Raw genomic sequence first — 11,632 nt, forward strand, 5'->3', positions numbered from 1 at the left:
GTCGAGCTGTTGAATCAATAAGCAGAGTGAGAAACAGAAAAGCCTCTGTGTTGATTGCAGCCTGGAGGCAAGACGCACGTCTTCCTGCGAGCACGCAGGTGAACACTCCTCTGCATTTCCTTCTTTCTCTGCAGTTTTACTTTCACTCTTCTTTTCTTTTACATTTCTTTTATATTTCCAATTTTTCTTCATTCTTCATTAAACAGACTTTGTTCTTCTGCAGCTCGCATCATTTTGAGGAAGATGTTTCTGTCGGTCCTCAAAGATTTTAACTTTCATGGATGTTTCAGCTGCGTGATGACGACAGGCCTCACCTGCCCATCAAGTGCTCATCGCTCAGTTTTTCATTCGTGTCCGAGTCTCTGAAACGGTGCTGCGTATAAAAATGTCTGTAACTGCTGAACATTTGTGTTAAAGCTCTGAAGCTGAAGGTCTGAACTTTAATTGCATCCTGAGTGTAAAACTCAAAAGCTGTCCCTGTCCACACATTCACGGCTCTGACTGCACTTACAGTCCTGAGTTTAATTTGCGAGCTAAGACTAGAAATCCTTTTATTTATTTGACTATAATAAATATACATTCCTCTGTCATCAGTACAGCTACATTTGTTTAACTCATTTAAATAAATAGTGACGTGGTAATAAAAATAGAATTATGGTTCTTGCTTTGGTTTTGTATCCTAATAAGTTCGACTCTGAATCATGAGACATTTCAACTGATGTGTAATGTGTTTAATTTCATTCTGAACAGGCGGCTGATGTTTAAATACTGTAGCCTGTATTTATCAGATGTAAAGCAGGTGTATTGGAACAACACAATACAAGAAATACAAAATGCAAATGAGCAGCTAACAGGAAGCAGATTATAGAGGAAGAAAATGGAGGCGTGCAGTCGATGGTTAGGTCTCAGATTAGAAAGAAAATTTTTTGTTTAGTGAAAGAAGAATGCAAAGAGTCAGATGTGCTGCAGTTTGTGCTGTTTTGCATGGGAGCAGCAACAAACAGCAGGACTTTATCAAGGTCACCAGCTCCGGGCTCAGCTGATGTTCAGCTGATTGTCATCGAAAAGTAGAAAAACTGGAACCAGAGCGCCATGACTTCAGTTTTACGCCTCTTCAGTTACAGCCTGCTGCAGCCACAGCAGGTTAGCCAGAGCCACTCCTTCCTCCCACATCTATGCTGGAATGGACTCAAACGCAGGACAGTTAGTGCGCTTTGTTTACAGTGAAAGCATCAGCGTCCGGCCGACGCTATCGCAGCATTGGGCCCCTATCATCCAGACTGCGAGATAGCTTTTTCCCACAAGCCATCAGACTCCTGAATTCACTACAAGTTACCCCACTCCCACTCACCACAAACACCCACACAAACCACTAACAAACTCTATTGGACTCCACAGACCACTGCCTTTGTAAATACAGACGCTGCTCTATGGACAGTCCCACTCTCAGGAAAGCTGCTCATGTCGATCACTTTATTTCACATTGTAAACTGTAAAGCTGCTATGTTGGTCATTCTAAACCACTTCAAAGTCAAAGTTCGATTTTAAATTGTAAATTTTAGACTGCCATTAGTCCTTTTACCTCAAAGTGTATATATATTTATTCTTCTTATTCTTCCTATATTTATTGTTGTTCTTTTGCACTGTATGGAACTGGAGCCTCGTCGTCTCGTCTTCTATATACTGTACTGTGTAAAGCAGAGATGACAATAAAGTTTACTTTGACTTCTTTGTGTGTTCAACTTTTTTTATTTCCAACGTGTAAACAGCCATCATAGAAACAAATGAGCACATTTAGAGTTTTTTTGAACAATTATTATATATTTAAACCTGTTATTCCAGGTTGAAAGTGAGCAGACTGATGTTGATTTATAATTTAAAATTTATTCATAACTTTACAAACTTCATTGTCTTTTATAATAATAATAATACATTTGTATAATTTCTAATGTTTTTCCTCCTCCTAAATCTGCGTGCTTCAAAATCAGGTGCAGCAGGTGAAACCAATGACTGTGTTTCTATTGGGTGAAACTGCCCTTCTTTACTTAAACACATTCACTTATTTTCGTTTCACATCTTTTGTTTTTACCTGACTTCTTTAAATGTTGTGTGTTTTCATTCTTGCTCTCTAAAAATATTTCTTTTGTTGAAATAAATAAAAAGTTGAGGACTACAAACCAATCTACAGAGGCGCTCAAACGTTCCACGCACCTCGAACGCATCAACCGGTCTGATTAATGTGGTCCTTTCTGATTGGCTGTCGTCCAGGAAGTAGGAGTCGGCGCTTACTTGACGTTCATGTGGGACACTGAGGAGAAACAGGCTGATTTGTGGTGCTGAGCTCGGTCGAAGCTCGCGGAGGCTTTTGGGGAGAATGGAGATCAAAGCGGTGCGGCTCGCTTTTATCTTCTTCACCGCCGCAGTGACTGCGCAGCTGCAGCAGGAGGAAGATGAGGATGGAGGAGGATGGTGAGCTACACTCTGCTTCAGTCTGACACGTTTGCATAAAACTCATTCAAACCAACCCTCGCTGTAGTTTCAACCAGACTCCGTTCAAAAATCTGTGAAGTTAACAGCTGTGTCCACGAGGAGCGATTTCAGTGGCACTGGTGACGTCATAAGTTTCATGCAGAACGAGCCTGGTCAGAGACGATTATGACTACAATAATATAACCGTATTAAACTGTCCGCGTGCTCCTAAATACGTCATATGGCAGCTGATTTTGTCCTCGCACAGATAAATAAAATCATTTCATGTTATTTTTATTGTTTAATAAAATATAAAAGCACAATTTCAGATTTTCCCATCTTAGCTTCCTGCAGCACTTCAGCAGATCCGAGGGTGGAAATTAAAACGAGAACATCATTTTATCATTTAAAGATAAACTCTGGATTCAGATTAGTGACCTGCTGAGAGGCTGCAGTTCATCCAACGTCCAGGAGAGGCAGCAGTGAGTCAGTCCCCATAGACTCCCAGGTTAAAACTTTCCAGCAGAAATAAACATGTTTGCAGCCTGTAGATAAATCCCTTCTTGATAACACCTGTGTTTATAACTCACCTATTTAAAGTTTGCATTATTAGGGGCGTGGCCTCTGTGACTGACGGGTGGATGGAGACACAGGTGTAGCTGTCTGCTAGCTTCACCTGACCTGGACCTCTGGACCGTGTTTGTGCTGTTGGAGCATTTTGAATGACATCATGTGGCCAATAACATGGCTGCTATGAGGTCTGAGGAATGTTATAAAAGGACGATCTCTGGGTTTGAGTCTACGTCTCAGTTTTATTTAATAGGTCCTCCTCCTCGCATCCTGCAGGTCATCAGCTCGAATGTGACATGAATGTTGGGTTTTTAAGGTGGAATGAGGGAGACAGATTTAAATGACTGAGGAGCTGCTGAATGAATGTTAGAGCGTGGGAAGCAGCTCCACAGGTGAGCTTTGCTCTTACCTGTGCGCCCCGCTCTGCTCAGGTTCTCGGCCTCAGACGTCAGGTCTCAGGATGAAGGTCGGTGTAACATCGACGTGCTGGACGGCTCGTCGCTCTCGTACCAGCAGTTCATGGAGAGGTGCGTGAGTAAGCTGCTGTTTCTCAGCAGACATTCACTGATGACATCACCGTGTAAACAGCAGCATTAACCTTCAACTGTGTTTCCTGCAGGTACGCGTACAGCAGGCCGGTCATCCTCAGAGGCCTCACTGACAACACCGTATGTATTGAAAACAGACATCTTATCTACATGTAAGCATCACATGACTGAGCTGCAGGCAGGTGAGCACAGGTGAACAGCCTGAAAGGTCACGCTGGATCTCCGTTTCAGAAATTCAGGCTTCTGTGCTCCAAGTCGAGCTTACTGAGAGAATACGGCGCCCACAGGGTGAGGCTCAGCACGGCCAACACCTACTCCTACAGGAAAGGTACGCCCGTCTCACCTGTGTGGCCTCACAGACACACCTGTTCACTTCCTGCTCCTGACTGTGCTGCTCTGTTTCAGTGGACGTTCCCTTCCAGGAGTACGTGGACGAGTTTCTGAGGCCTCAGTCTGCGGACGCCCTCGGCAGCGGTGAGTCTTAAAGCCGCCGCTGGGACAGGTGTTCAGGAAACGCTCTCGTTTGGTTTCTTGTTTCTGGCTTTGCTTTGTTAAACTTGTTTTTTTGTTTTCTCTCATTTCATTTATTCAAGTTTTTTAGGTTTCGGCATTTTTTTGTTTAATTCTAAACATTTTGGTCACTTTGCTTTTTAAAAAAATTATTTTCTTATTAGTTTATTCATATTTTTTGGTTTTAATTGTTTGTATTTCCTCTCATTTAGTGATGTCTTCCTTATATTTATTTATTTAGTTTTAAAACATATTTCACTTCATTTTTTTTAGAGTTTTGTTTTATTTTACTCGTTTAATTATTTATTTTTTTAATTTAGTGTCTGTCAGAGACTTTGTTTATTTTAAATGTTTTCTATTGTTAATATTTTGCTTTTATTAACATGGTTTGTTTTCATTCGTGATTAAAAAGTATTTTGTTGTTTTCCTTATTAATCTGTTTCCGTCTGTTTTCTTCGACTGGACGCTGCTGTGACTTTTATGCTGTGAGATTTACTGAATAATGTTTGACTTTCCTGCAGACACGCTGTATTTTTTCGGGGACAATAACTTCACCGAGTGGCAGAGTCTCTTCGAGCACTACGAGTCTCCGCCGTACGTCCTGCCGCTCACCAGCGGAGCGTACAGCTTCGGCATCGCAGGTCAGAGAGCGGCAGACAAACGAGGAATGACATAAAATCAAGAGAAGGAAAAAGATCTGATAAACCTGACAGGAATCGTGTGATACATAATTCTCTATAATAATCTGCTTTTTTAGGACCATTACTGTGAAAATTCTTTTAAAATGAAAGAAATCTCTGAAATATCCGAGAGTGGAATCCAAACTGTAGCTCCGCGTTCTTCTTCTTCAGGTCCTGGAACAGGAGTCCCCTTCCACTGGCACGGCCCGGGATACTCCGAGGTCATCTATGGAAGGAAGGTGGGAGGAAACCAGCTGCTTAATTAAACTAATTAAAGAGGCTCTGTGTGGGGAGGGGAGGGGCTTTGTGGACATGTGGCGCCCTCTGGTGGAGCTCAGCCATTCAGAGCTGGATTTCCAGTAACGGAGTGGATGAGGTGTGGTTATGTAAATGCTTGCTTAAATCTGCGGGTCATGTGGCAGCGTCTCAGTGTCAGATTTTCAAAATAAAACTGAAGTAAACTAAAACTGCTTCCTCACAGAGTGATGCGTTTCCTGTTAACCTCTGAATTACTCCTCACACAGCGGTGGTTCCTCTACCCGCCCGATCAGGAGCCTCACTTCCACCCGAACCGCACCACCCTGTCCTGGGTCACAGAAACGTACCCCAACCTGCTGGAGGACGAGGCCCCGCTGGAGTGCACCATCCGACCCGGAGAGGTAACGCCGCCCAACCTGCTCACGACTCGCCCCAAGCACACACAGCAGGGTCGCTTTATTTCAGCGCCCGTTTCAGTAAAAACACGAAAGTTAGTTCATGTGTGTAAAGTAAAAAGCTTCGTCTGGACTCTGACCCCAGACGCCGGCGAACTAAGCAGTGACCCGTTCAGAACGCCACAGATAAACAGCTGATTTAAGAGAGACGGGATTCAGCAAAGCTTCAGATGTGAGATCAGTGATACTCAGGCTGTTTCCTTATTTGGACATTTAATTACACCTCATGCTTCTGAAGTTTTCAGCCATCCTGGAGGTTTTCCAGCCCCTGACGGGAGACCGGCTCTAAAACGAAGCCCTCGGAGCGCCGCCTGTTACATTTGAATGACTGGATCGTGAGCGCAGCGCTAACGGTGCGTTTCTGCATGTTTGTCTCCAGGTGCTGTATTTCCCCGACCGTTGGTGGCACGCCACTCTAAACCTGGACGCAAGCGTCTTCATCTCCACCTTCCTGGGCTGAGCTCTCAGGACGTCTTTAAGGGTTTCCTGGCACATTTTAAGAAAACTGACTCACGGAAGGATTCAACCACAAATAACAGATTTGTGTCATTTTAGGATGTCTGCAGTGATGCGGGTTTAATTCTGCAGACCTCTGGGGATCACAATCACAGATTACTCATTTATTTTAGCAGGTTGTTGTAATGTTGACCATCACGCTGTTTCTGCACTCTGGAAGCTGAATTCAGCTCTGATCACCGTGTGCTGCAACAGGTTTTACTTGAAATCAAATGCAAACATCTTTTCATTTTTTGATTTTGATGAGATCTGATTTTCTGTCATGTTAACTTTTTTACGGCGACCCTGAGGGGTCACGGAGAAGCAATAAAGTACTTAAAATCCTGGGAATTAAACTGAGGAACTAAACTGGATTTTTTAAAAATGTTTTTATTCCAAACATCTGAACAAACTGTAACGTGACTCTAACACTGAGACCTCCGACTCTCCGGCTGCCTCTAACGGTCAGGGAAGCACTCGGGAAAAATTTCTTCCAAAATGCAAAAAGCATGTGACAGCTGTGAAATCTCTACACATCTGGAGCCAAAAAGTCAACATGGATGCAGCCAAAACGCTAATACAGAGGCCCCAATGTGGGCGGAGTCAGTAATCATTTCCATCTTTTATATACAGTTTAACAATCTGAGGCAATCGTTCTCAATGTGCCCATTTATTTTATTCATGCAAAACCTTTAATATGTTTGGCCCCTGCAGGCCTCCGTAGGTGTCTGCTTCTCACCGGGGGAAAAAAGAGCCGAGGTTGAAGATGTGAGTGTTTCTGGAGCTTTTCTCTCATTTTGTCTTTTACTTGAGCTGGTTTTGGATTGTTTGTGGTCACTGAGCGAGACGAGCACGAATAACTGAGGCTGAAATACAAAAACATGAAAGATTTATTCACATTTATTTCTACTGAACATCGGCAGGTTGATCATTCAGAGTTTTCCTGTATAGACGTCGCATCACCTGCAAACCGTTCCCTGTGAAATCTGCTCCCACTAAACAACCGCGCAGGTTTAACTTGATTGATCTGAAGCAGAAACAATAAAATAGCAAAAACATCGAGGATGAAACGAGTGAAAACCGGCCGGCGAACAGAATACCGAGCATGGTGCGATGTCTCACGTTTGCTCCGGTGTCAGTGAATGCAGCGCTGGCCTGACAAACACCACCTTTCAGGACTTTCCAGTTTTGTCTCCTCAAACATTAAAGATCTACAGCCGAAGCGTTCGGAGCGGCGACGTGGGTGCGAACCAGTAAAACCAGAGTTTAACCTGCGATGTTTATACCTTCAGCAGCGTACAGTCATAAAGAACGGTGTCGGCTCAGCGCTCTCTCCTACGTCCTTTTTCCAGAGATCTGATTGGCTGGCGAGTGATGATTTCACACCTGTTGATCTCTTTTGTCACCTCGCGTCGCAGCCTGGGCCTCTGATTGTTGTGCAGCAGCGTGATTGTGGTCATGTTGTTCTCAGACTGCTACGCCATCAGTGCAGGGCGTCGTTTTCAGTCTGTATTTAATCAGATTAAAGCAGAAGTGGTGGGTTTGTTTCTGTGGACACTAAAGTGGACCCACTCTGCTCATTAACTGGACTCGAGAGCAGCTTCCTTTTATTTCTCCCAGACTTTAGCCCACTTAGCTCAGCGGTGCAGGAAAAAAACATCTGCAGTTTAAACTTTTTGGCTCACGGGGATTAGCGCACACACCGAACGTCATGTTTAATACAAACATCCAGCACTGGAACAGGACATACGTGACAGGAAATAAGGAGAAGCTGATTGGCCCGCTGACCTCACGCAGCAGCTGTCTTTACCTTTCATAATAAAAACTCCCAGAGTGACGGCTGCTGTGACTGGGATGTTTAAAATAAAGCTGAATTGAACAAACTGGGTCAGTAGTCCTCCACCCATCCGTTCTCCAAAATAAAAGCATCGATAACTTCCTTCATGGCCAGGTTTGGGATGAGCTGATCTTGGGTCAGCGGCGTGCGCGTCACTGGATCAAAATGTCCGACTCTCTGTGGGAACAGAACAGAGGAGAGAGCCGTGCGTCCTGTCGTCATCACAATACTACAGACTTTAATTAAACTTCATTCGCTGGTAAAATCAGGATTTGATGAGTTTTTCGTGGTGAAAATGAGTCAATGAAAGCACGTGAGCGAGTTGGGGCATTTTTTACCTGCAGGTGCTCCTCGATGTCTTTGCGGTCGTAGGTGATGCCGCTGGGAGTGATGCACGGCTCCCTCATCAACTCAAAGCTGATCTTTCCACACAGGAAGTCTGGGATCTCACGCTTCTGTCAAACACCAAAACAAACTCATTTGTCCTAAACCGGCTCGTTGTACGAGGACTCGTCCGACTGAGGAAAACACGGCGGACCATCACTGACCTTCCTCTTTTCATCGACCTGACAGAACAGCTCCTCCAGGTCCGACAGGTATTTGTCCTGCAGATAAATAAATAATATAAATCAGAATTTGTTTGCTGGCAGCATTTCAGCTTTAATGTTTTGCACTATCAGGACGCTCCTGATGTCACTGAGGAGAATTTCACAATAAAAGCCTACGTGTTTGGTGTGGATCTCGTTGAGACGCTGACGGACTCTGCTGTCGTCGGATTTTTCCTCTTGCTTCTGTCTGCAGCGTTCCAGTTCTCTGAGGATCAGACCACACAGACAGACACACTTTACTCCAGGAGCCCTCGTTACAGCGACCAAACGGTCGACGGCTCGTTTCTCTCGGGCCCTGCCTCTTTTTCTCGGCGTGGATGAGTTTGGTGAGATAGGCCTGCAGCTCGCTCTCTTGGTTGATCCTCCTCTCCTCCATACTGTTCCAGCGCTTCTTCTTAGCGATGCGCAGCGCGCTGGGGATGTCGTCGCCAAAGTTCAGCCGCTGCTCTTTTGCCAGATTATAAGCTGGAGAAGGAAACAAAGAGGTTTTTTAATGCAGTGCTGCCTGAGGGCCGCAGATTCTCAGAATGATTTGCTGAGACTGCAGATAATGAGAGGAGCATTACTGTAAAACTGTTCCACTGTTTGCAGACTCGCTTTCTTCATTTCTGAAAAAGAAGCAGGCGTGTTCTAAATCGTACCTTTCTGCAGGTTGCCGATGGCCTCGTCGTAGTTTTCCATCTCCAGGTGACACTGTCCCATGAAGAAATGTGCTTTGACCGACTGGCTGTCGAGCTCCAGAGCCTGCCTGCAGTCTGCCAGAGCTTTGTCGTACTGCTGCAGCTTCACGTAGCACAGCGCTCTGTTGGTGTAGTACGCCGGGATGGAGGGACTGTGGCTCTGATGGAGAACAGACACACGGAGGAGGCGGCACTGATCAGACCTCGATTTCTCAGAGAAAATCATGGAAGTCACGAAAAGTGTGTTTATATGAAAATGAGCAGAGGGAGGAAGGCGAGCACGCTCCCCATCACCTGACCCTTACTATGGCTTTGGTGTAGCAGGCTGCGGCCTCCAGGTATTTGCGGCTCAGGAACAGGCGGTTTCCCTGCTCCTTCAACTCCTGAGCCGACACCGAGGCATCCTTCTCCGGACTTTCGGACATTTTGTCACCCGAGCTGGCTGCACCACCAGCAGCTGCTGCTTCGCTTTGCTTCCCTATCCTGACACTGGGATCCAACAGGAGGAAGAGGAAACTGGAGGGGAAAGATCCAGAGAGTGAGTCAGTGTGAGAGGATGTTTGGTACCTTTACCTGGCAGGAGCTAGATCCTAATGAACAGCATCCTGTCCTGACTGGACGACGAGATCAGACTTTGATTACACAATCAGGATATTATTGACTAGATGCAACAATGCTGTAACTTTGATTACTGAGTTTGTGCAGGTAAACAACTGTGCACAGGCAAACAAAACTACACCTGTAATCCTACCATGTCAGTTTGAGTGCATTTATTAGTTCTTACTGCGCATCACCACAGACACTGAAAACATGACTAACCCGTTTTTCACGGAGCTCTGAGCTCTCACCGCCCACACAGCATACAGGAGGAAATGCTAATGTGAAGCTAGCCCTAGCATGCTAATGTTAATATGTTTCTTTCCCTCTTTTTCTGACCTGGTTCTTCAGATCTTTGGTCTCCACCCACGCTGTTTAATTAAAACGGGGCTATAAAGCTAATCAACGAAGTCTGCTATCAGCCAGCACAGCTAGCTGTAGCAGATGCGACACACACACCCAGCGCTAGCTAAAGGCGTACCTGAGCGTCACGGCTACACACCTGAGGAGGCTGAAAACCACCTGGACCTCGAAGGGCTCGCGCTTCCTCTGTGACGTGTAAATATGTCGTTTTTATATAAAATACAACGCCAAGATAAAGCCCACAGCTACGAGCTGCCAACAGATGTTTTGGTTTGGAGCGTGATGAAAAACGCGTCATCACGTCCGGAAGTGGATTTTGGGACAGAAAATACCTTAAAATATTTCGCATTTTAATATTTTTTCTCTCTGAAAGTAATTTATTGATATATTTAGGGACAGTAATGAGTACGTGACAAACAAAACAAACTCGGCGCCGTTTATTCTGCAAATATGTCAATAAATAAATGTTTAAAATTATTAACAAAAGTCACATTACAGCCGTGGTGTACTGGGGGCGGGAATCGGAACGCTGCCAAACTCGCCTTCGAATCACTCGAGTTTTAAGATTTGTTCATCATCAAAGTAATTCAGTGACACATGTCAGTACGTCAAATGGTGCATATAAAGAAGAACCTCCTCATAACTAATTCGGTCTTGTTAATTCTACAAATATGTAAAAATAAAGGTTACAATACGTGTTAAAGCCATTACGTGCTGATTGTGGGTTCTCAGTCCCGTTTTAAGATTACTTAGGGACAGAAATAATCGATTAAGCTCTACATTAATGCATATATAATAAGAAGAAATGGCTCATAACGTATTCGGCACATTTAGTTTTATTATATATATATATATATATATATATATATATATATATATATATATATATATATATATATATAGAGAGATAAATAAGGGTTAAAAAATAAAATCAAAGTGATTGTACAGCAAAGATGTACTAGGAAGAATTGATCCAGAGCTTTCCTGGGAATCAGTGGATTTTAAAATATTGTGGTGTCAAAGGTGATACAGTGATGGGTGTTAGTACACTCACGAATTATAAAAAAGAACTCTAGATTATTCTGTGTATTTAATTCTCCACGCTGTAAAGGGCCATGCAACTGTTTATTGTGAAATACTGCATTAAAAGACTTTTCTGCTGATTGTGTCTCAAAAAATGAAAAAACGAAGATGTGAAAATTTTCAAATGTTTATTTCCTTCAGTTCACCCGCATATTTTTCTATTGTTATTTACATTCATACTGCTATGCATACAGTATATAAACTTTATATTAAAGTAGCTACTGAGCGAACAGAATACGGAGTAAAAGTCAACCTGAACGTTTAAAAAGCGTCAGTGTAACACTAACCACATCAGAATGCATACACGTCTATTTTTACCCTGCTATCAGAGAAGAGAAGCTGCAGATAAAGAGCTCGACTTGTTTTTCTGAAGCATAAAGACAGCTTTCAAACATTTGCATAGTTTTCATTCTGTCAACACGATGGTAGTTTTAAATCCACGAGAATAAAACTGTTTCCTACACGTCCTTCAAAATAAA

At 43.7% G+C, this 11,632-nt stretch overlaps 2 protein-coding genes across 3 annotated transcripts; one reads left to right on the forward strand and one right to left on the reverse strand.

The window, feature by feature from the left end:
* Positions 1-2,258: 2,258 nt before the first annotated feature.
* Positions 2,259-6,354, forward strand: jmjd8 (jumonji domain containing 8). Its single transcript, XM_084925015.1, has 9 exons — positions 2,259-2,469; positions 3,471-3,566; positions 3,659-3,707; positions 3,819-3,915; positions 3,993-4,061; positions 4,619-4,738; positions 4,949-5,016; positions 5,302-5,436; positions 5,870-6,354. The coding sequence occupies exons 1-9, from the start codon at positions 2,375-2,377 to the stop codon at positions 5,948-5,950; spliced, it is 810 nt and encodes a 269-aa protein (XP_084781141.1). The 5' UTR covers positions 2,259-2,374; the 3' UTR covers positions 5,951-6,354.
* Positions 6,355-6,857: 503 nt separating this feature from the next.
* On the reverse strand, positions 6,858-10,382 carry LOC146387962 (E3 ubiquitin-protein ligase CHIP-like). Of its 2 annotated transcripts, none has more exons than XM_084925013.1 (8): positions 10,210-10,382; positions 9,416-9,626; positions 9,072-9,270; positions 8,730-8,895; positions 8,548-8,635; positions 8,371-8,427; positions 8,161-8,277; positions 6,858-7,999 (listed from the first exon to the last, which is right to left on the reverse strand). In XM_084925013.1, the coding sequence occupies exons 2-8, from the start codon at positions 9,533-9,535 to the stop codon at positions 7,874-7,876; spliced, it is 873 nt and encodes a 290-aa protein (XP_084781139.1). In that variant the 5' UTR covers positions 9,536-9,626; positions 10,210-10,382; the 3' UTR covers positions 6,858-7,873. The 2 variants fall into 2 exon arrangements, with proteins under 2 accessions (XP_084781139.1, XP_084781140.1); XM_084925014.1 differs by having other exon boundaries at positions 10,189-10,382.
* Positions 10,383-11,632: the final 1,250 nt, after the last annotated feature.

Source organism: Perissodus microlepis, chromosome 4 (assembly GCF_051167445.1).
Source record: "Perissodus microlepis isolate ML-2025 ecotype Zambia chromosome 4, ASM5116744v1, whole genome shotgun sequence".
NCBI lineage: Eukaryota > Metazoa > Chordata > Actinopteri > Cichliformes > Cichlidae > Perissodus > Perissodus microlepis.